Source organism: Octopus bimaculoides, chromosome 7 (genome assembly GCF_046866305.1).
Source record: "Octopus bimaculoides isolate indiv1 chromosome 7, ASM4686630v1, whole genome shotgun sequence".
NCBI lineage: Eukaryota > Metazoa > Mollusca > Cephalopoda > Octopoda > Octopodidae > Octopus > Octopus bimaculoides.
Genome location: NC_142934.1, coordinates 33,567,065 through 33,593,015, shown reverse-complemented (window position 1 = coordinate 33,593,015; position 25,951 = coordinate 33,567,065). Strand labels below are relative to the sequence as shown.

At 36.2% G+C, this 25,951-nt stretch overlaps 1 protein-coding gene across 4 annotated transcripts in view; it reads left to right on the top strand.

Annotated features, from left to right (window-relative positions):
* Nucleotides 1-5,908: 5,908 nt before the first annotated feature.
* LOC106883380 (TNF receptor-associated factor 6) overlaps nt 5,909-25,951 on the top strand; it is a 33,136-nt gene continuing 13,093 nt past the window's right edge. The window contains exons 1-5 of one of the 4 annotated variants that reach the window (XM_089355129.1): nt 5,909-6,033; nt 11,921-12,075; nt 21,177-21,234; nt 21,960-22,064; nt 23,440-23,598. In XM_089355129.1, coding sequence (XP_089211255.1) covers nt 11,921-12,075; nt 21,177-21,234; nt 21,960-22,064; nt 23,440-23,598 — 477 coding nt within the window. In that variant the 5' untranslated portion in view covers nt 5,909-6,033. Of the gene's footprint in view, nt 6,048-6,246; nt 6,557-11,920; nt 12,076-21,176; nt 21,235-21,959; nt 22,065-23,439; nt 23,599-25,951 lie in introns of those variants that run through there. The other 3 variants (XM_089355128.1, XM_089355130.1, XM_052969412.2) reach the window with 3 other exon arrangements.

Below are 25,951 nucleotides of genomic sequence, written 5' to 3'. Positions count from 1 at the left end.
CTGCAATTATTTGGGCTAAGTTCATAGTGTTTGAAAAACCAAATCTAATGGTATGTGTATTAATAATTTTACCATAGTGTGAATTCTTTGGGAAATGTCTGCTTATCACTTCTCTAAACTATGCAATCAAGTTAGATTTAATATTCCTACCAAAAGGGACTATGAACCAAACATTATCATCTTTAGTATTATCACAGTCACTAGTATAATTCTTTTAAAATTTAAAATTATCTATGTTACGTTTATGGAAATTCCTAGGTTTTTCTTCCTTATTTCCACTAAGTTTATTCTTATACCTATTATTCTTATCTGTCTTAACGTTGTTACTATCAGTTTCAATATAGTAAACCTTCTCTTTGTATCCTGCCCTATTTAATGCCGAATTATAGAATTGAGCTTCATTATCAAAAACCTTATCATTAGCAGATAATCTGGAGAGTCTTAATGAAATATTTTAAACTAAATTATCAATAATTTTTCTAAGATGGTTACTCCACTTATTTATATATTTTAGGTTAGTTAGAGGTTTATGATATGGTCTATATGTCTCATTTTAAATATCTAATGTCACATCCAAGAAATTTGCTACAGAAATATCGTCTTCATAAATGATGTTCATCCCCATTCTACGAAAAAATCTAGCCAGTCTACCCTTAATCCTCTGTAGTTGTTGGTTGGAGCTATTCCTTATATATAGAAGACAGTCATCCCTATATAGACCTCCCCTAATCATAGGAAATTGATCATTCAATTCATAAAGAATGAAGGAACCCACCATATCAGCTATTTGTGCTGAGTCAGAGCTCCCCATGGGGACATCGAAAGCATCTGGTGTATCCTTACGTATCCATACCTTATCATTAAAACTCACAAAAAGATTTTCTAGCAGCTGATATCACTTTAAATTCTTCTCTAGTAAGCCCAGCCTTCTTGTGAAAAAAACATATTGCCTTATTCAATATGATCGGGTTAATGGATGCATAAAAATTAGCTATATCAAATTGAATGAATTTAGTATTTTTCTTGTCCTCAATAGAATTAAACCATCTGATGACTTGGTCTATACTTGACCATAAATTTAACTTCAACTTATCAACTATTGTAGTTATGTGCTTATTAATGATATTTTTACTTAGTATCCCTATGTCCGATTTTGTTGGGCAGATAAGCCTTAAGGATGGTTGTGTCCAAAAATTCATTTTGTGATCTTTAAGAATGAATCTCGGTTCTTTTGGTATCAAGAGTTCCGTCCTATCTGTTAGGTTGTATTTTTCCATTGTCTCTTTGGTTTCCATATTTTGCTTCTTAAGTGTATTTTTATTTGTTACCTTATAACTCTTTTCAATTTCTTTTTTCAGTAAATCTTTGTAGTTTTGTCTGGTTAATTTATAAATGTTTCCTGTTTTGTCAGATTTCACCAGAATTCTGTCAGTGTTCCTTATTTCCTTAGTGATTCCTTCTAGATGTCTTAACTGCTGGTTCATGTTTGATGATTTATTAAATTTAATGTTCTTGACTACAGACAAAATGTCTTCTTCAAATTTGTCTAATTTGTGGTTATATGGCGGATTCCTTCTAGACTTAAATAATCTCTTGTATCTTGATTCATCTTTAGACATGTTATTGGGTTGTTCTTTTTTATCAAAAAAGTGTGCCCTCCATCGAACTCTGTTTATAAAAGAATGTGTTTTTTGGATGAGCTGCTTAATATAGATCTTTTTTGGTGGAATAAGGATGTCTTTCATGGATGCGTCGATGTTAAAAACCTTCATTGATAAACGATTAGGTAGCTGTGTCTACTATAAGACGAGTGGCAGTATATATTTGTTCATAGAAAAACATGTAATCGTTACTAATATAGCAAGAGATTTCACCGCAAAAAGTCTAAAGTAGACTCCTTAAGGATCGTTCTCTTTGGTTATATATCCAAAGTTTTAAATTTAAAAGAGAGTTTTGACTCTAATATCCATTATTATTTAAATTTATTCCTATGTCAACATTTCTGTATAAGGCTATATTTGACTGTCAAATTTAAGTCAAACATATAATTTGCCTTACACACGTCTTCAGGGAAAAAAATTTTAGGCCATATATATATATATATATATATATATATATATACTAGCAGCTAAACCCGGTTTCGCCCGGTCTGTTAGGATTATGTGGCTGTGATCGTTTTCGGTTAGGCATAATCTATAACAGCGTTTCTCAACCTTATCATTTCGGGCCCCTTGTTTCGATTGAAGCCTCCAGCTGTATGAAAATTTCCTGATTCCCCCACCCCCTTGTCAGAAAACAGCTTCATGTACGAATTTGTCTATTTCTGGGAGCTATTCTAGTGGACATCTGTCTAATCATTAAAACATTGATTTAATTATGAACATAGAAAGAAATTATACATTAATTCCTTTGTAAAAATTTTATTTGCAGAGAGCAGAAATTGAAAGAAGATATATGAAATGGACGTGTGTGTGTGTGTGTGTGTGTGTGTGTGTGTGTGTGTGCGTGCGTGCGTGCTTGCGCTTGTGTATGTGTTTACGATAGTTGATTTATGGAAAAGAATATGTTAAATTTTTGAAATGCAAATATGTGAATGAAAATTAAGTTCTGACCTCTACATGGTGGCTAAACCTGGAAGAAATAGCAGCCAAATATCCCTCAAAACACCCTACTGTCTTAATCCGACAATTCTGCCTTTTATGTAGTTTGAATGAGAAACTGTAATTAAAGATTAAGAATATTAACCCCGCAAAGAGGTGAAAGAAGAGAGACAGCATAGCGAAAGTTTTGGCTGACTGTCATCCTGTACGTCCCTTGTTGTTAGTGAAATGGTATATGCCGGCTGTGTGAGCAACTGGTTGTTTTAATGGCGGAACAAAGAGGGGAATTCCATTAGTAAAAATTCTAATCGATTTTCTCGATAAGTATGGGGGCTAGGAAAAAAAGATATAAACCGCATTCCAATCTGTGCACCCGTCTCCACATGTGTGCCATTTTCACTCGAATCCACCCAGCCGTTTGGCTGTGAACCTCAAGACAAGAAAGAATACAAAAATCGCTCATGTCCAATTTATATTATAGAAAAATACACTAGCAATGCATCATGGCGTTGCTCTGGTGTTATGACCTACAACCTCATTTTATTATTTGCTCCTTTCTTATGGGCAGAATCAGCACAGCTGATATATAATTGGTGGCATAATGAAAGTTATTGTTTGTCTAAAAGTGAAGGGGGAGGGTATAATTTGCATGGGTTTGCATGAAAGCGTTTTCTGTTCTAATGTATTGTTTCATCCTATAAAAGGGGGTTAATTTGATTTTGTCCCGAAATCACGTTTTCAAAATTTTAATTTTCCCCCATTCTCACTGCAATTTCTTTTATTTGTAACTATTTCAAATTTTTTTTTTTTTTTTTGTTATTTACGTAGAAAAATACAGAGATTACGAATCTGGGAAATACATATATTTTTTATAGTTTAATTTTTCTTAAAGAAACACTCAGTGCCTCTTCCCCCACCTCGCTCAACCATCACCTACTCGCTTTCACTTTTGTCTGATGTTTCTCGCATGCGTAGAATTCTATTGAAATAGCAAACTTAATAAATACCAGACCACCACCAGAAAATCCGACTTGCTAGAAACAACAGGTAAACGACATTATTTCTGAAGAAACTTTCCCACTTTCCAAAAGGCTAAAAGTGAAACATTGGGAGTGTGTAGCTTTTTGAAAGTGGTGAGGTGATGGGTAAAATTCTTAAAGATTCCTACTCTCTGTTCTTTCTCCATGGATTACCAAGAAAAAATATTTCAAAAAAAGTAAAAAATGAATTTGGTGTGGAGAGGGAGAAAATTCAAATATTGAGAACATATTTTGTGGGTGAAATCCTAATGCCCTGTGTCGCAAACATAGGAATCAGAAGAAATTTAGGGAAAAAAATAAGGTTGGGGTGGAAATGTCACCACGGACATGCCAGAAAGAAGAGGTAAAGGACAGGATTTCTGGGAAACCTTTCTTTTAAGTTTATATCGATGATCAGGTTTTAAATACACTCATCACTAACACAAATTACACAATAGAAAAAGATCATTTCAATTGGATTTGAGCTTTAAATTTGCACGTGCACACGGCAAGAAATAGCATAATTAGCACAGAAGTTTTACTTAGAGTGTGCGTATGCGTATGTGTGCATGTGTGTGTGTGTGTGTGTGAAAGGAAGTTATTTTCTGGCATTCTTTTGTTTGAAGAAACAAAGTTGTCAACTCGACATATATGGGATCATATGATTGTTTGTTAATTTCCGTAAAATTGCTTTAATTTATTTATGCTTTGAAGAGAGCAGAAATTGAAAACGAGGATAAAGATAAAAGGTGACATTTGCTTTGAAGTGAGAGGAGAAAGTAAAAGAGAGGAGAAAGTGAAAGATGTACGTGTATACGAAATGGACGTGTGTGTGTGCGAGAGAGAGAGAGAGAGAGAAAGAAAGTGAGCAAGTGAGTGAAGGTGTGTGTGAGAGAGAGAGAGAGAGAGAGAGAGAGAGAAAGTGAGCGAGTAAGTGAAGGTGTGTGTTGTAATGTATGAATTTTTTTGCATGTATGTGTAAGCGTCACTCACTCGCTCTCTCTTTCTCTCTCTCTTTCACGCACACATCATTCATATACGCATACATAAATACGCAGAGGTAAAGAATACGTACACCACCCGTTTTTGGCATAACCCTGACCCTAAACACTGGTGTGCGTATTCTTTATCTTCTGCCATAAATATATATGCGTACATCTTTTTGTGCGTGAGAGAGAGAGAGAGAGAGAGAGAGAGAGAGAGAGAGAGTGATTGTATTTCCTCATAATATATAGAGAAATGGATGTCTTTTAATGCAATTTTTATTGTTGTGGCTTATTTTAATACAATATTTGAATTAAGAGGGACTTTGTTTTATTTGTTCTGTTGTGAAGTGTAGTATGGTCTCTTCTTTTTGTTTTAAGGCTTCTGCAAAATTTGATCTGTTTTTGTTGCTGTTGTCACTGGTGGTAGTGGTACTGGTGGTGGTGTCGTTAGCAGAGGAGGTAGCTGTAGCAGCAGAAGTTGTTGTAGTAGTGGTGTTGGTGTTGACGGCAGAGTTGATGTCTATGGTGGCGGTAATGGTATATGGCGTTGCGGTATTAGTTTTGTTGTTGTGGCTGTTGTTGGTGGTGGTGGTGATGGTGATGACAGCGGCGTTCAAACTGTCAGGGACGTCCTATGGGACGACCTAGATGAGATGATGATTGATTGATTGTTATGAAATAGTTTCCTGCTGAAGAACCAAGTGCGTAAAGGTGAATTATCAATCGCAAGTGCACTTATTTTGTCCTGACTTATGAACACTTTTGAAATACTACACCACCTCCCCACATAAGTATTCCACAAAAATCTCGAAAGACAATTTGTGAAGTTGTAATAGTTTGGGCGCAAGAATGGCTTTAAAGATTGGAAGTTGAGTTCCGTATAATCAGATTCGTCAACGGTTCTTCCATAATTTCCATTTTATCAGAATTCAAACCAACAAACTATTCAGAGACAATGTATGAATTTGGATTGGAAATACATTGAATGTTGGAAAGTTCTCAGATATTTTAAAATACAACCATTTGTTAATGTGACTTTTAATTTCATTCTCATTTATAATTCAATGATGTTACAATTAAGGAAAAATGAATTTCTGGTCGATTAGAAATAAATTTGGATTTTCAAATATAAAAAAAAAAAATTTTAAATATAATTTCACTAACGAATCTAGCAATGAAAATTTTTTTTTAATGTTTTGCTAGAAATGTAGTAAAATAGACTATTTATTAGTTGGGGGGAAATAATCGAATTTGAACCCAGAAATCTGTGAAGAAGAATCTTTTACAAAAAAAAAAAAAAAAGAAAAGAAAAGAAAAGAAAACAATAACGGAATTCTCATGACGTATAAGATGTTTAATGGGAAACAGTAGAAAATATTCTTTGTCGTGGACAATCAGCTGAGACATTTTCGAAGAATATTGTGTTAAGTAATTGAGTTTTGGTAATGTATTTGTACAATTTTCATCGGAAGTCTGTGTAAATTCATGTATTTTGTATAATTATTTCTTAAATGTCTTATATATTTCTAAAATCTTGGAATAATTTTGAATTCAATGAGCCTTTTTTTTTTTTTTTTGCATCTTTGTTTTTTATTTTCATATATAACATATAAACACGTACATCTTTTAGAATACTGCTCTCTCCACTGTGATAGAACTTCACCCATCTACCAAAGGGCAGCAAGCGTGAATGGAGGAAAGAAAACAGGGAAGAGATAGAGACGAACGCTTGCGCAGACCTAGACCCCCAAACCGTTTGTGCAAAGCAGTTTGGTCGCGGGAATGTAGGGAGAGTTTTACATTGACCAAGTTTCGAGTTTCCAGAAGATTAGGTCGTCAAAGTATTGGAGGAACGACGCATACAGTAGCTTAGGAATTGACAAGTAATTCCTAAGTATAAAAGAAACCTTGAGACCTCAATTACATCAAGGTTTTTTGAAAGTTGTTCGAGGTTAGCCATTTTGTATCTAAAGATGGACTAGAAAGCTAGCCTCTTAAATCACATCTTTCGCTATGTCCTGTTATCTTGATTTGTGGCCTCCTCAGTTAATTTTATTTTTAATGGCAGCTGTTCTTGGAACCATCATTATATTAAAACGTTTCTGTCTGTAAATATTTTATTTTTAGCATGTTTAGATTTTTTCTTTATTATTGTTTTGATATTTTATAGTCTTTAAGTGTTGTTTCAGAAATATTTTGTTTTGGTTTTTCTTCGAATAGGTAAACTCTTATTCACTAATATTAATTTCATTCACTTTTGTTTTCTATGATACATACATGTTGGTCTATTTTGAGTAAAATAATAAATGAGGAACTATTTTGGCAAAGAGAAATTATTGAAATTAGTCATGGCTCATTTTACTTCATCTTCGACATTTTTTTTTTTTTTTTTGAAAGCCGAAAATTATCAAATTAGACAGTGTGAGAATGAAATTGACTTGGAATCCAACAGAGAAAAGAATATTGTTAAACACCTAAAATCCTCCAGATATTTTATTAGCAACCTCAATTACAATCGGGTCGAAGTTGCTGAAAAAAATTTGGAAAAAGTACCTGTCCTCTAACTCTGCTCGAACCTCCTAACTTTAACTATGCTGCCAGTTTTTACTTCTAAAGATGATGCAAAAGTGCAAAATGATGATGCAATGTAATAATTTCAAACGGGTAGGGAGAAAATAAATCGGAAATTACTCCTTTTACCCCGGTTACTAATCTCCTCCGACCCGTCATATTTTTAACATTTGACAATGATTTAAAACCGAATAAAAACGCCAAGAGTAAATGATGTTTTAAATGACACATTCTACCAGTATACGAAATTTGAAAGTGTTTAGTTACAAAAAATTATTTTTTCTATGTGCAGGCCAAAAGGAAAAGATCCTTTCTTTTCTTTTTTTTTTTTTTAGCCCGTTAGATATCTACTGACCCTTCGTAGGATCCCATCGCCTACAAACACCCTTTTAAGCTATATGCTTTCCATTTCGTTTGTCTAAGATGGAACTTAAGAACATACATAATTGTTTCATCGCTATTACAACGCCATTCTGTTGTGGCTATTGTATCAAGCAATACTTAGCTGATTAAATATATTTAATGTACAATTACATAATTTATTCTCTAATAATATTTGAAACGTTTCTTTCGGAAAAGAAAAAGAAACGTAAAAGAAATAATGTTCGATGACGTTTTGTGAACGAACGTTTTCGACAAGTTTATCTCATAGTGTGAAGTGCTTTCGTATGTTCTGACAATAAAATAGCTAAGATCTTGAATAAGATGGAATTTCTTGATTTTTCTATATTTGTCTTCATTTTAAAATCTACAGCATACTAAAACAGAAGCGTTCACCCACCACGACTTTTATTTCCCCGATAACTTAAAGAAAAACGAACTTCTGTTTTACTGAAATATTTTACCAGTATCTCTCAGATAGTATAGATGCCAATTATATCAGTATTTATGATTTTTTTTTTTTTTTTCTTTTTTGAGGGATGATTATTTCAGATAATGCACAAGACCGCATTATTTCCTTACAAATTTCAGAAAAATGGTTTTAGTGAAATTTTCTCCATATGCTTTTTAGATAGTGCAGATTACATATCCGAATTTGGTGGGGGGGGGGGGGAGACTTAGTGGGCTCGCGCATAATACCCATTAAATAATATTTCCTAAATTAAAAGTTTCATTTTCTCGAGATGGGATGTACGTCAGCATGTGTATGTGCGTACCCACCGACCCCCCCCCCCCCTATTAAATTCCGATATAATCGCAATCTATACAATTTGAATGGTGTTAGAAATTTTCATTAAAAAATATCCATCTTATCTGAAAGTTATAGGGAGGCAAAATTGGCACCTGTGAATTATCCGAAGCTCCATCCCAAAAAAATTGTTGCCGATATAATCGGAATCAACGCCATAAAAAAAAATGGATCTTGAAGAAAATTTCATCTAGAAATATCTTTTTCTGAAAGTTGTGTAAAAAAAAAAAAAAAAAAATAAAAATAATAACAATAATAATAATAATAATGATAAAATGTCTTGGAGATTTTGTATCTATCCCCTAAAACACTCGTAATTTGCATTTAAAAAAAATTTTTTTTTATCAAAAATCCGTTTTCTCAAACGTTTAAACCCCGCTCCACGTTCTACTGAACTTTTGGAATAGTTGTCATGATCAATTTTTTTCCTCCCGCTATTATTCGTCTTTTCACAATGGGTGTTTCATTAAAGATTTCCCCTGACCTACTTCCGAAGGACTGGGATAAACGAAACTTGGCATAATTATTAGTCCCTTTCTATATAGCTGCCACCAATGGTGATACACTTCTTCCATTGCTTTATGCAGCTGTGAAGACCTCGTCTGTAGACATCGGTAGGTTGCATCTAGAGCCAAGACTTTACTCCGGAAATAAGTTCATCACCATCCGAAAAGTGCTTCCTTTTCAGAAAAGACTGGAAAGAGGTGGAAGTCAGATGGTGCGAAGTCAGGAGAGTAAGGAGGATGAAGAAGGATTTAATAGCTGCAGAAGTTGTGCTTTCATCTGGGTAACATGCGCACTGTGAACTGGGGCATTGTCTTGGAGGAGGTGGACTTTGGTCAGCATACCATACCTCTCTGCTTTGATGGTACCCTGTAATTTGTGCAGCTGAGAACCATCCTGTGTAACCAGTCTGCCAAAAATGTTTTTTTTTTTTTTTTTGCACATTGTCAAAAGACCCTGGGAGCAATCGACACATTTCTGCTTCTGAAAAGGAGTGAGCATCCAGAGAATCCATCGTGCAGACAACTTCTGCATGTGCAAATGGTCATGAATGATTTTTTTCCACGGACCCTGCACTTCACTTCATGGGCTAGTGGCCAAATAGTTATGTGGTGATCCTCCAAAATACCGACTTCCACTTTATGGATGGTGTCGTCATCGATGGTGGAATGTGCTCGTCCAGGAACAGAAGCAGTTTCCATGATGTCCGACTACATTTGAACTGGCGATGCCAGTGCTTGACTACGTCGTATGATGGTTCATTGTCACCATAATCTTTCATCTCATTGAAAATCTCTTTTGGTTCACAACCTTTCAAGTATAAGAACCTGATCACTGATCTGTGTTCAACTGCCCTCATTATAACACCCTAGTCCACTTCAGCAGCCGTAAAAAACAAACGAATATTAGTGGAAAGCTGCAATCTACAATGTGACATGTAGAAACGTATATGATTGTCTGTGCAAGTGCCATTTCCTGCAATAATCGGAAGTGGATCAGAGGAAATATTTAATGAATACCCCCCCCCCTCATATAATATCCCTCATTCTGGAATATTTTTTTTCAAAAATCTGTTTTCCAAATTTTTTTAATCCCCTACCCCTGCATGCCATACGGCACAATTTAAATGACATTTAGCTGCGACTGGTTACTGGACCTGTGACTTAATCAAGTAGATGTGTGGGGGGAAAACTTCGAATTTTGAAAGAAAGTATAACTTCGGTTTGAAATGGTAAAAAGAACTTTCATTTGGTAATGAAAATAGTATAGTGGAACAAATAGTGTTTTCTTTCTCGTCTCTCTAATCACAGCAACAGTGTGTCCAGTAGCCCCAAAAGGTATATTTCTAATATATAGTTTGTTCTCTCTCTCTACATTTTGTAACTAATTGAATATCTCTTTCTTTCTTAGGGGTAGGGAATCTGGTTGAGAAATATTAAAAGCCAAAATTGAAGGATAAGCAGGCGATTGCGAGTATCCTGATGTTTTGGTGTGAAGATGATTCATCTACAATTTTGTTGTCTAGGAAATGAAGGAATGGCATGTAAATTTAATCTCATAGGAGAAACATAGATTTTTTTTTTTTTTTTTTTTTTTAATACTCATTTTCAGCCTAGACAAACAGGCTGCAATATCAATATCCCCATTTGAGCCAGATACTGATCTGTGATGTACACAACCTACAATTACACAGAAGTGACTGTCACATCTTTGCTCACTGACTTCAATTGTGGACATCAAGAAATAATTTTCTATTCATATCTATTGTGTGAACCTTGGAACTATTTATTTGTGCTGATTTGTACATTTATAACTGAGATTTATCACCTGTTCACCAGGACATCTGTCTGTGCTGGTCATTATGACCTGTTCACTACTTTCACCTAACGTATGAAGATTTTGAGGCACATGGTTGCTACAAGATTATCATAGCTAAGGGCACTCTCTAATTGTGTGTGTGTATATGAGAATACAAGGATTGTGTATAAATGAGATATATATATATATATATATATATATATATATATATATATAAAATGGTATGTGACAATTATTCGGTAGACATGATAAAACTCCAAGTTTTGGATGCTGGGGCAGAAACCCACGTCGCTATCTCTTCAGTTATCTGGCCAGATAACTGAATAGATGGTGGCGTGGGTTTCCACCCCGGCATCCAAAACTCGAAGCTTTATCATGGCTACCAAATAATTGTCACATTATTTACAGATAAATTCCTCTATTTACATAATATCAAGGTCTCTTTCTTTCTTTTGATGTCTTTTATATATATATATATATATATATATATGTGTATATATATATATATATATATATAGGAGCATTGCAGGGTTTGTAGTTTAACTTTGAATTTAAGAACCGGAGTAATATTTAGATTTATAATAATCCTTTCTACTATTGGCACATGGCCTGGAATTTTTTTTTTTTAGGGGAGTGGGCTAGTCAATTACATCAATCACAGTGCTTGACTGGTACATTATTGACCCCAAAAGGATGAAAGGGCTACTTTATTGACCGTGAAAGGCAAAGTCAGCCTCACTAAAATTGGGACACATCGCAAAAACAGATGAAATGCTGCTAATCATTTTGTCCAGCATGCTAACAATTCTGCCAGCTTGCTGCTCTATTTATGATGGATAATTTGATGACTGAAGCAATGGTTTCGATTTCTAATTTCCTGAGACTTATAATTAATATTGTTTGGTTGAGCAGATCCATTATATAGGGCATGCTAATAGAATATTCTAAAAATATCTTGTCTTTTTAATTTGACACTGTGGTTAAAAAGTTGCCTTGTTAAAGCATTTAACTGTTAACTCATTGAGTCTAAGATCAAACCATTCCAGACAAATTTCCTGTTTACTGTGTTTCATCTTATTGTTTAGGAGTTCATACCATTTCTTCTGGGATTTTTACTAAAGTACTATTAAAAGGTGATTTGCTTCTTTTGTCAGTTTAACACCATGAATCTAAATCTTATGATTAGTCTTAAAAGCTATCACAGCTTTAGATTGTTATATTTTGCTATTGCAGATGATGTCACACACTTTTGAGGAAGAGTTTGAATTAAGTTTAAAGAATGTAAATCAGAGATTCATTTGTCCCATCTGTTTAGCTTTGATGTCGAAACCAATGCAGACAAAATGTGGCCATCGTTTCTGTAAGAAATGTATTTTTGGTGTTATTGCGTAAGGATCAAATTTCTATTTTATATTTATAGTTTAATAGAAAGCATACTAGTTGAAAAGTTAATGTTGCTGGATTACTGGATACACAGTTGTGAGTTCAAACCATACTATAAACACTGATTTGTGCTCTTGAAAAAAAGTCACGACTCCCAGATAAGCAAAGTAAGTTTTTCTTTCCAGTGTTTTAAAGCTGAATAATTAGCAGTAGGAAGTGCATCCAGCCTATTTTGTTGTATATGATTATTTCCTATGCTGACATAAATGAAAATACTGGAATTTGGAAGAATAATCTGTGAAGTGTAATTTTTACTCCTCATCGTTTAACATCTGCTTTCCATGCTAGCATGGGTTGGATGGTTTGACTGAGAACTGGAAGGCTGGGACACTGCACCAGGCTCCAGTCTGATTTAGCAAAGTTTCTACAGCTAGATGCCTTTCCTAACACCAACCACTTTGAGTGTAGTGAGGGCTTTTAATGTGCCACTGGCATGAGAGCCAGCCAATCAGGTGCCACTGGCATCGGCCATGCTCAAATGGTGCTTTTTATGTGCCAATCAGGCGGCACTGGCATCGGCCATGCTCAAGTGGTGTTTTTTACATGCCACAGGCATGGGTGCCAGTCAGGCGGCACTGCATTGGCCATGACTACAATTTGTGAATCGATTCAACAGGTCTTCACAAGCATAGCATATTGGCCAATGATTGTAGGGTGCTTTTAAATGGGCCAGTTATGCAACACTGGCATTGACCATGATTACAATCTCACTTGGATTTCCAGGTCTTCTCAAAAACAGCATATCTCCAAAGGTCTCGGTCGCTTTTCATTGCCTCTGTGAGGCCCAAAGTTTGAAGGTCGTGCTTCACTGCCTCATCCCATGTCTTCCTGAGTCTACTTCCATTGGTTCCCTCCATTGTTAGGGCATGACACTTCTTCACACAGCTGTCCTCATCCATACACATTACATGATCATACCAGCACAGTCGTCTCTCTCGCACACTACATTTGATACTTATGTCCAACTTTTCTCTCAGGGTGCCTACTGTCATGAATGCACACTGACATTACACATCCAGCAGAGCATTCTAGCTTCATTTCTTTCAAGCCTATGCATGTCATCAACAGTCACAGCCCATCTTTCACTACTGTGTAACATAGCTGTTCAAACACGGGCATCATACAGTCTACCCTTCACTCTGAGCAAGAGGCCCTTTGTTACCAGCAGAGGTAGGAGCTCTCTGAACTTTACCCAGCCTATTCTTATTCTAGCAGCTACACTACCAGAGCTTCCTCCCCTGCTACTGACTTGGTCACCTAGGTAATGGGAGCTTCTAGTTTTTCCCTTGGCATGTGATGGAATGTTTCCCGTACATTTTGGGGTTTATTTCACCTGTGCATCTTCTACACATGCAAACTATCTTCCCAGTTAACCTTCCTTTGATATTGCTGCATCTCTTATGGGTTCATTGCTTACACCAGATAAATCTTATGGAATTTCTACCTACGCCTTTTCTACCAGGATTTGTGATTTGTCTGCCTTCCTACTTATTATGACTTTGGTTTTTGCTAGGTTAACTTTAAGGTCCTTCGATTCTAGACCTTGCTTCTACACCTGAAACTTTTAGTTCTGGTAGTGACTCAAGTATTAGAGCAAAGTTATCAATATTGAGGAGCTCCCAGGTGCAGCCTGTCTTGAATTCCTCTATCATTGCCTGGAGGACTATGATGAACAAGAGGGGACTGAACACTGATCTTTGAACCTCTACTTGTACCCTGAATTATTCACTCTACTCATTGCCAACCCTCACCTTACTAACAACATCCCTGTACATGGCTTGTGCAGCTCTCACCAAACACTCATGTATTTCTAGTTTCTGCATTGCCTACCAGATAAGGGATCAAGGGACCCTGTCAAAGGCTTTCTCCATGTCGACAAAAGCCAAGTACAGAGGTTTATCTTTGGCTAGGAATTTCTCCTGCAACTGTCTTACCAGAAATATATCATCAGTGGTGCTTCTCCCTTGCACAAATCCAAACTGCATCTCACCTAAACTAACTCTCTTCCTAATTAGTTAGGCTATGACCCTCTCCGTGATTTTTATCGCCTGAACCAACAATTTGATATCTCTGTAATTCTATCTAACGTGTCACCTTTACCTTTGTAGCAGTTGACTATGGTGCTGCTACACCAGTCATTGGGTACGACTCCTTCATGTATCACCTGGTTAACTATAGGGGTGATTAGACTATAGCCTACACTGCCAGATATTTTAAGCATCTCAGTGATGATTTATGATGAGCTGGGGGCTTTTCCTGTTATCATACCCTTAATTGCTTTATCTACCAAGCTACTGTCAGTTCAGATAGCTGGTCCCTCTGTTGGGTTGACATTCGGCAGACTCTCTTTCTCCCATTCATTTTCTTCATTTAACAACCTTTCATAGTGGTGTCTCCAAGTCTCTCTCTTTGCAGCCTCGTTAAATGCAAGTAAGCCATCATCTATTGTGGACTCATTTCTCTCCTATGTCATCACGATTTTTTCTCACACACTATCTTGCAATTCAAAACACTTAGTTTCTGGTCCTCATGACACAGAACAATGGCAAATTTCTTATCTGTTTCCCCTCTGGCTAAATAAACCTGTCTCCTAGCTTCCCTTCTGGCTATCTGATACAGTTCCCTGCTACAACCACACTTCCAGTCCTTCCATGTCTGTTTCTTTTTCTTAATGGCCCTGTCAACTGCATTGTTCCACCACTATGTCACCTTGGGTTGAGAGGGAACTTTGCACCAACCACAGATCTGGTCAGTAGCCCTGAACAGGTTGTCCCATAGGGACCTCCAGTTGTCCTCCACATTTTGATGTTATATCCTCCTTTTGTTTGTCAAAAGCTTCAAGTGATACGTCTCTAACTCTGTCCATTCAGAGGGTCCTTAAACTTCCAGACCCTTTTTTTCCATGCTGGTCATCTTCTGAGCAGCCATTTAACCCTGATCCTGAAGTTGCTAACTGCTAACCTATGTTGAAGGGTGCATTCTTCAGCTGGGAAAATTTTGACATTTATAAGTAACCATCTTTCTCATTTCCTGGCGAGAATGTAGTCAATCTGACTAGTGTACCCACCGGACTGGTACCTGAACAGGTGACTGGCAGGCTTCTTAGTATTACAAATCATAAGATCATTTGCATCACAGAACTCCAGTAGCCTGGTTCCTTCCTCATTGCAGGAACCAAATTCGTTGCCACCATGCGCACCATGAAAGTTCCCTGGATCTTGTCCAGCATGCCCTTTGAAGTCGCCAACCACAAAGAGAAGGTCCCTGTCATTCATCAACAAGGTAGTCTGCAAGAGGGTGTCATAATTCTTTCTGTTCATCAGGTAGCCCTGGCTGATGGGCATAGACCAAGATAATGGTTGGTATCCCATGTTGCAGCGCTAGTCTAAGCTTAAGTATTCTATCACACACACTGATTACCTTAATTACCTTATCAATCCATTTCTCAACAAGGAGTACACCCACGCCTCCAACCCTGTCACTGCTCCCTACCCAGAAAATCCTATGCCTATTTTCTTTGTTTGTGAGGAACCTAGCAGAACTTCCTTTCCACTTTACCTCCTGGATGCAACACAAATCTAAACACCTCTGTTAAGCATTTCAATAATCTCACCAGACCTACCTTTCAATGTGCCAACTCTTAGGTCACGAAAGGTGTGGGCTAGTGAGACCCTGGGATGGGGGACAGCAGCATTATGCATCTGAAAAGAAAGCTCGCATGTGCGTTTGACAGACATCGTAAACATGCAAATAGGCTTCAACCTGCATACACTTCACCATCATTATATTCGCTTCATAATCACTGCATTTAACAGGAGATAGACACTAGATAGGGATGGAGGGGAAGCATTCTATATAGCTAACTGATAGAGGTGCTTAGGAGAATGACTTCCGGTACAGTTGGAAGGGTTGGGAGGGTACACCACAGAACAACAAAACATTGTAATTACCCTATCCCCTAGCTGAAGCTGAGGAAGCATGGATACAAAGTGAAAGCCACTAATTAACAATCAGCATGGTAAAGCAAGTGAGTAACAAACTGGGAGAGGGGTGAAATTTTCAAGAATTAGGGCTACAGTCAAGGAAAGAGTGGAACTTTTGTATAAGATAGTGGGTAACAGACAAACAAATGAAGAGATGGGATTTTCGAGATTCAGAGCAAGAGTAAACAGAATTGAACAACTGGATTTCATAACTTTGCTATAACACAGAATAAGCAAAACTTTGTGGTTAAATAGATAACTAAACAAGTTATGATAATAATAATTAGTATTCTAAAAGGCATTCTAAAGAAATGTCTGTCTGGAATTTATTCTTTTACTTGTTTCAGTCATTTGACTGCAGCCATGCTGGAGCACTGCTTTGAAGGGTTTTAGTTGAACAAATCAACCCCAGGACTTATTTTTTAAGCTTAGTACTTATTCTATCAGTCTGTTTTGCCAAACTGCCAAGTTACGGGGATGCAAACACACCAACACTGGTTGTCAGGCAGTGATGGGGGACACAGACACATGCACACATATATATAAAGTTAGAAGAGTTAGAGGTTGGGATAACTGTCTAAGGGATAAAAGTATCCCTTATACTACCGGTATGATTACCTATGTTAACCCTGGACATACATATCTCCACTAGGTCGTCCCATAGGACGCCCCAAGACTGTTTCCACGTTTTCCCCATTCATCTCGATCTTCCATAATGGTCCTCAGCTCCTGTACCCCTTCCATACCAGTATCCTCCAACAAGCTGTTGATATAGGTCGTCTTCCTCCTTCCTTTCTTGGTTCTCTCTTCTGTTGGTTGCCAGAGCACTAGCTTGTTATCAATTTCATCTGTGTATCTGATGCAGTGTCCAGCTAGCCTCAACCTTCTATGCTGTATCTTCAATGTTACTTTTGGTAGTCTCTGGTATAAGTTGGTGTTTGTTGTATGCCTCTTTCAGGAGACATTGCATACCATTCTAAGCATCCTTGGAACCGTCCAACTGATTCTACAATGCTTTAGTGAGCATCCATGTTTCAAGAAATAGAAAGCGCTACAAGTAACCTGAAAGCAGGAAAACAAACTGGTCCTGACAACATCCCACCAGAAGTACTAAAAAGATGTGATTTAGACATCATCCTTGAATTTGCAAACAAACTACTAAATGACAATGAGAAGCCAGAACAATGGTCTGAGATAGAATTGCTACCACTGCCTAAAACTGGAGACCTAAATGATACTTGGAATTATAGAAGAATCAGTCTGTCATCCATTGTTGCAAAAATGGTCAACAAGATGATACTTAACCAAATACAACCTAAGATAGATAAACAATTGCAACCAAGTCAAAATGGATTCAGATCAGGACAGTCAACAACATCTCACATTATCGAACCTAGAAGATTGACAGAAGGAGTTAAGAGCCATAACAGGAAGGCCATCATTATCTATGTAGACTTTAAAACAGGCTTTTGATTCAATACATAGAGGAATGATGATGAAGATACTTAGGCATCAAGTGGTAATAGTAACTGACCTAGATTATGCTGATGACCTGGCATTACTAACAGAGAGGATAGATCAAGCACCTGAGGTGCTGAGCAGATTAGAACAGGAATCGGGGAAGGTAGGATTGTACTGTAATGCAAACAAAACAGAACTTCAACCACAAAATGCCTGTGTCAGTGAAAGTGAGAGATGGTAAGATACTGACGGTAGTTGAAAATTTCAAATACCTTGGTGCATGGACACATAGTACTGAAAAAGACATTGTAGCAAGGAAAGCTCTTGCCTGGAGCACATGCCATAAATTGAGAAAGGTACAGAGTTCAAAGTTAGCAAGGAAATTGAAAGCGAGGTTGTTTCTGGGAATAGTGGACATACATCTGCAAGCATATTATGCTCATAGATTGCAGCTAATGACAAAGATAAGCATGAATTTATCAGGAATCAAATTTAAAGTAAGCTGTTTGTGCTTCCATATAACATTGGAAGCAGAAACAGCTGTTAGATGGGATGCAGTCTGTATTGAATTAAAAAATAAGTCAATTGTTGTTGATCAATATTTCTCTATTTTCTGTTTACTTTAAATTATATATATGATAGACTTCTTTCAGTTTCCATCTACCATATTCACTCACATGACTTTTGTTGGCCCGAGACTACAGTAGAAGACACTTGCCCAAGGTGCTGTACAGTGGGACTGAAACCAGAAATAGGTGGCTGAGAAACAAGCTTCTTGCCTCACCTGCACTTACACATATATTGCATGTAATTTATATTATTCAAGAGATGCAACATTATGGATTTCTAAAAGTGATACAAGGCCACCTATTTTGGAGATTCGCCATAGTTGATTATATAGACTCCAACACTTTCTTTATTGGCTCGGGAAGGATGAAGTACATATTTGACTTCATTTCAGAATATAAAGGAAAGTAGCTAAATATGCAAATCATTGTCTGACACTTTGTAATTTTGTCTACAGTTTTATAAGTGGTTTCTGATTTCAGTACAAGGCCAGCAATTTTGAGGGGAGGGGTTATAATTCCACCCCACCCCACCCTCTACCAGTACTCTACTGGTATTTCATTGACACCAGAGGGATGAGAGGAAAAGTTGACCTCAATGTAAGAAACCAGATTTGTTCTGTAGTGTTCCAACAGATGGCAGCACATGGTTGCGTGTGCAGTGACAGCTAGCAGTGACCTTCATGAGGCGGTGTGTCGAGTGATATTGCTGTGTTTACTTTGTAACATGTGAAATTTGTGATCACATGTAAGCTGTAGTCTGTTATTTTTGTCATGGACAGAAAGTTAGAGCAAAGAGCCAACGTGAAATTTTGCATTCAACTTGGGAAGTCTGCTACAAAGACATTGAACATGCTTCAGTAAGCTTACAGCAACAAAGCAATGGATCATATGGAATGTTTCAAGTGGCACAGGCACTTCAAAAGCAGAAGAACGTCCCTGGAAGACTTGTCATGAGCATCACCCCTGGAAATGGGGAGAAAATTCATCAGCTCGTGAATGAGGATCATCAGATGACAATCAATGACATTGCTGATGTTACTGGTCTGTTGTATGGATCCTTGCATGCAATCTTAACATCTGAATTGAGCATGTGGCTTGTCTCTGCTGAGTTTGTCCCCCACCTGCTGACCACTGAGTAGAAAGAGCATTGCATTGGCGTCTGTCAAGACCTCCATCAGTATGACACTGATAACCCATCCTTCATGTCGAGGATCATCACCATGGGAGCAGCATTCACCATGGGAGAGCCTTTCATCTTCTTGAAAAGAAAGCACAACAGAGCTGCAGCTCAATCACGAGCATGCTCATCGTTTTTTTTTTTTTTCTGACATCCATAGTATTTTGCATTGAGAATTTATCCCCCAGGGCTAGATCATCATTCAAGATTTCTACAGTGACATTTTGAAGCATTTGAGGGAGGACATTAGGCAAAAGCAACTGGATTTGTGGAATGCAAAGAATTGGATTCTTCATGACAACACACCCTGTCACCAAGCTTTCTTCACACAGGAGTTTCTCACGAAAATCATGGTATCACTTCCACACCCACTCTATTCACCAGATCTAGCCCCTGTGGACTTCCATTTCTTCCTCAAGATAAAAATGCAGCTCAAGGGTCACTGTTTTAACACCATTGTCGAAATCCAGAGTGAATTGCAGAAGGTCCTTGACTTGCTTATGGAAAATGATCTCCAGGCCAGATTCGAAAAGTATCAGGAAGGTGGGGACTAGTGTATTGTTGCACAAGGTGACTATTTTGAAGGAGATGTTAAAACTTAGGTAAAGTTATTTTTTATTTAACATAACTAATCTGGGGAACTTTTTGAAACCACCTCTTACAAGGCACTTTATCTGACACAATTCCATCGACCTACAGCTCTTATAACAGTAATAACAATAATTGTTTCTGGTTTGGGCATAAGGCCAGCAGTTTTGAGGAGAGGAGATAAGTTTTTATCAACCCCAAAAGTATGAAAGGTAAAACTGTCTTTATCTGAATTTGAACTCAGAATATAGAGCCAGAAGAAATGCCTCGGGGCAGATTGTTTGATAATCTAATAATTCTGACAATCCACTGTCCTTAATTATTTCTAATAGAAAACCAGTAATTTTTTTTAGGGGAGTTAATTGATTACACTGACCCCTAGCACTTAACTTCTGAAGGATAATCAGCAAATTTAAATTTGGAACACAAAGACCTGGATGAAATACTTCAGGGCATTGTGTCCCACACACTAGAGATTCTACCAATCCACCACCATTTATAATTTAAGCACAAAACCAGCAATTTTGTAAGAAAGTGGTAAATCAACTACATTGGCTCCAATGCTTGACAGGTCCTCCCAACCTAAAATTCAGCATCAACCACACCTACACTCTTGTTCCTCATTTGCAGCATTCAACTAGGTCTCCATCTCTGGCTATCTGTCACTCTCTTTATACTCATGAACTTACCTATCTGTCCACCTTTTCCAATCATCTCTGTTTTTCTTACGTTCACCTTCTTATACCTTGAGGATATACTCTGACACTTCATCACCACCATTTTTTTCCTCACTTTCCACCCTGGGTAGCCATGTATCTCCTCTACAGTAATACACATATTCCTGTGCCTCTATCATACTTTAACCTCTCAACACCTAGTATAAAGCCATCTCCTTCAGTATTATACCCCAGCTAAAATGTTGTGGGGGTCTTGTCTTGCTAGTAACTTAGTGGCATCACTATTACTGGTGCCAGTTATACACTGTAAAATGGTTGACTTTAGGAAGGGCATCCAGCTGTAAAAGCCATGTCTTTTGGCTCATCAGATCCTTTCGAGTCATCCAACATGGAAGAGGAACATTAAATGATGATGGCCTCAAAAAAATAAAAAGCAAAGTTAACCTTAGTGATATTTGAACACAGCATAAAGGGTTGTAACTAAATTCCAGAAAGTATTTTGTCTAATACTCACAGTTCTGCCAATCTGCAATTCTCTTTATATTACCAATTGAAACTTTCCTCAGTCAATTAAATAATTTTCCTTTACAGGGGTCGTGATCGAGTAAAATGTCCAGTAGACAACAATTTCTTTTGGGTTCAATCAGATGTAAGTTCTGATATTCATTTATTCACTATTTGAAGTTCAAAATGACTCTGCTTCTGGCATCTTGAGCTTAATTCCCAATTTCTTATATAAACGATTTAGCTATATCTGATGACAATGTGAAGCAAAAATGAAGTACATTCTTTTTTTATTTTCTATATTTATATAATTTCCAGATACAGAATACTCTGAATGTTGAAAATTATTCTAACAAATTATATTAAAATAGCAAACATTTTCAGAAAGGTGTGTGTGTGTGTGTGTGTGTGTGTGTGTGTGTGTGTGTGTGTGTGTGTGTGTGTGTGTGTGTGTGTGTGTGTGTGTGTGCATATTTGTGTATTTAAAATTTGGTTCATCATGTTTGCTTATAACATACAAACAAGTTATATTTTGAAACATTTAACTGAAATGACACATCTCCCAGTTAACATGTAATTATCCCATTCTTATTAACAAATGAATTACAAAACATGAAAAATAGAAGTATGAAAGTAAAGATTTTTCACACTAAAATCATATATCTTCGTGTACGAGAGAAACGTACTTTATTCATTATGGTAAAATTTCATATTTGCATGCATTCTCTTCAGGTTTAGTTTTTATAAATTTAAAAGTTTTCTTGTTTGCTTTCTGATGCTGCTAGATTTTCTTCCTTAACCAAATAAATTTTTAAAATTATGAGACTTAAGACTTAATGCCAATTACAATGAAGGTACATCTTTTAACAGCTTTTCATCGACCAGGCTTTTGAGAGAGAACTTAATTCCTTACTACTCAATTGCCCTAACCAGAGAAATGGCTGCTTATGGAATGGCGAAAAAGATGCATTTAAGGTGCGTCAGATGGAAGTTTGGATTCAGAAATTTATTAAGCGTGTTGTTTTGTCCTTTGTTTTTTACTTTTAAAACTTTTGCTAATATAACTTGAAGTGTTTTCATAAACCAATGAAAGTTAGGTGGGAACTGAAATTTTAAAAAGCAACAAGATATTCAAAATGCAATTTTAAAAATTAAAATGAATTTGTTCATTGAATTTAATTTTGACTTCTAGTTTCAGTTAAACAATTTTATTTTACAACCAATCTCTCTAACTTAAGTTCATGGAAACAAATTTTTTAAACAAAGGAAAACCAACTACAAAAGTAAATATAAAATTCTCATTGTCGTGTTTGTGATTGTTGAACAGGTGGTACTGCACGTAGTCTTCATATTCTTGCATGTAATAGTCTTTCCAGAGAAGCTTAACTTAAAGAACTGTCTGGAGAATTCATACAAACTGTGGCCAGGAATTTGGAACAGACAAATCCAAACTCTTGTTTTTTGGAGGATATAAATGTCACTGCTACCCAAGTAGTGTCAATCCCCCCCCCCCACACACACACACATGCATGCCCTCTTTTACATGCATTTGACAGACTTCTGTAAACTTTCTATTAACCCAATTTCACTAACAAAGAATCAGTCAACTTGAGGTATTACTCATAAATGTTGTCAAACCTACAACCATGATTACAAAGTGAGCTTAACTGCCTGGTTGTCTGTGCCATATTCATAGACTACGAGATATTAATTCTTTGTGGAGCAATAAAAGAATGGAACTTTGTCAAATTAACTACTGGTATTTAGTGACATTGTTAATGTGACTAAAGTTAACCCTGGAAGGGACATGCAAAAAAGTCCTAATATATTTAGTATGATGGGCTATCAAAAAGTACAACTTAAAGAAGTAAATATTTGAATATAAAATCATATTTTAGTGAATTTCAAGTTTGTCATAAATAGGAAAGCCATAACTTTTTTTTTTTCATGATTAACAGTGTTAAGTACAGCCAGAGGTTTTTGTTGGGTGGGATTCCTATGCTTGCAAAACAGTAAAATAATACAATAAAACAAAGTTGGAATTGGATAGAATAGTTTGGGAATGCTTTAGTATATTAGATAATACAGAGCAGATTCAAATGGTGTTGAAAACTCTTTTGGCCACTGATATTTTAAACTTGTTGATCATTGATTAAATGAAATTTTCTGAATTTAAATAAAATAAATTTTTCAATAGATATCTCAAACCTCTTCAAAAGCACTTCCTTTTAATATCTTCCCCCAAAACACTTTAAAATTTTGTAAATATATATTTAGCATTCAGTCTTAGTTTACAAAACCAAAAATTAAATGCAAATCTTAAATATTTTCTTTTTTATTCTTCTAATAGTCTCATGTCACCAACTGTCAATTTGTATTCATAAATTGTGAACTGTGTGGTAAAGATGTCCTCTCAAAGACGTTTGTGACACACAAAAACATAGATTGTCCTTGTAGAAGTGTTTTGTGTGAACTTTGTGAAGAAGAGGTACCATATAACAATAAATTGGTAAGACATATTTTCATTTTTCAAATATATCCTAATTTAAAAATCAAAGAAATGTAAAGATATACATTATTATTAAGTTGGTGAACTCGCAGAATTGTTATGTCACATAAAATGCTTAGTGACATTTCTTCTAGCTCTCTGATTTATGAACTCAAATTTCAGGAAGGTTGACTTTGTCTGGCAGCCTTTCAGGGTTGACAAAATAAAGTACCAGTCAAGAACTGGGGTCAATATAATTGACTTAACCTCTTCCATCAAAATTGCTGGCCTTGTGCCAAAATTAGAAATAATTAGGTTCATTAAAAGTACCAGTAATATAACTCATCATTTTAAAGGTCACTTTTTCAATGCTTGCATAGGTTATGTCTTATTGAGGCAGTTTTTCTAAAGCCACATGTCCTTATCACCAACCCTCATTTGTTTGCAAGGTACTGTTTCTCCTAGCCTTTCAAAAGATGAACAGCTCAATGGATAGAGATGTTTCTGTGGAAGATGTAAAGGAGACATTTTTGTGATCATAGATTACATCAACACAATGAGGAGACACACTCACATAAAATATAATACACACATGATGGGCTTCTTTTCATACAGTTTGTTTACCAATTCTACTGAACCTTAAGGCTGTACTTGAATAACCTGCCTACCATGTCACACAGTGGAGAGAAACTTGAAACCTGTTTGTGAAATGAACTCTTTAACCATGCCTTGGTAGAGTATTAGGCAAAAATGCTTTGTAGTATTAAGTTCTTTTCATTCTGAACTCAACTATCTTCCAGGGGTTGATTTTTACCTTTCATTCACCTAGAGTTGTCAAAATAAGTACTAACATTTCTGTATCCACCCACCACAAAATGTGCCCCGTTATTTAGAAATGAATAATTTATATAACCATAGCTGATTTTTTTTTTTTTTTTTTTTTTTTTGTTGTTGTTGTTGTTAATGTGATGAGGGTAGCAATGATTAAGACAGTGGTTATAAAGTGATGCAAGCAATGAAGTATCTTCTTCCGATAAACAACCTACATCTGATAATGAGACAGCTGATACCAGGGTGTGGGACTGGGAAATGGGGAAATAAAGGTCATGATGTTTTTCATAATGTAAAACTATGACCATCACTTGCAGTTGAGGATTCTAGGAAGCCATATAGTCACAAACTCAAACACTCTTGACTCTCCCACACTTGACGCAGTAGAATATCCAGCTTGTGAAAGCTGGAGGACTGCACCAGCACTTAGCTTGTACTTTGACTTCAAAAACTGAAAGATTGACTTCAGTAGGATTTAAGCTCTGAGAACCAGAACAAATATCACAAAACGTTCAATCCAACTCTGCAGCAAATGCTAAATGACTGCTTAATTTCATAATGGGATAATATGAACATTAATTTCTTTAAAATAACTCCCTTAATTTATTAGATATATGGCTGATTTGATCTTTTTTATCAGTATACAACTGGTACTAATTTTAACCTCATCCAATGAACACAGAAAAAATATATTGCAATAGGATGTCAACTAAGAACATAGAAGCAAGGAAAAGCTGTAAATACATTTGGTTCCAACATAATATGAGCATAGTTGTGCCACCAAATACTTGGTCTTTGGATTCGTTCATGACAGATTCCAAGCAATAACATCTGTTAGTTCCCTTTTAGATCCTTCTTTCACTGTAGTTACATTCTGTAGTGGTAATTTTTTCTTTTTTTTTTTCAGTTTACTGCCAGTATCTAAAAAGCATTGTAATTGGGAGGTGTTAACTTTCTCATCCAACTTTAAAACAAATAGTAAAATTCAGTTCTATATTTAAGAGATGGGGAATTGTGTATATTATTTACATTTGACGGATATTTGAAATTTCCTCACGACACCTGATGAAGGCTGGAGAGTAGATCAGCTGAAATGTTGTGTTAACAACAAACAAGATGAGGACAAATATCCGTCAAATGTAAATAGTAAAATTTTTCTATAATATTTAGCTTTTCAGTCTCAATGTGCAACACTTTGTCTTCCACTATAGCCGCCCTGAGTTGACCAAAGTTTACAAGTGGATTTGATAGTGAGAAACTGAAGCAAGTCAATCACAAATATGTATGATTTGTATGTTTCTGTCTCCAGTTTTGACATGATTGTTGTCAATGAGTATCATCATCATAATTCTTTCTTCTGTAATAATATGTCTCACTATGGGAAAATATTACTTCACCTGGAAACGGGTGAGGATTATTGACAGGAAGTGCATCTAGCCTTAAACCTGCCTCAATGAATTCTATTTGATCCATGGGAAAGAAAGCAGTAAAATGGAGGTGTGTGTATATATATATATATACATATATATATATATATATATAT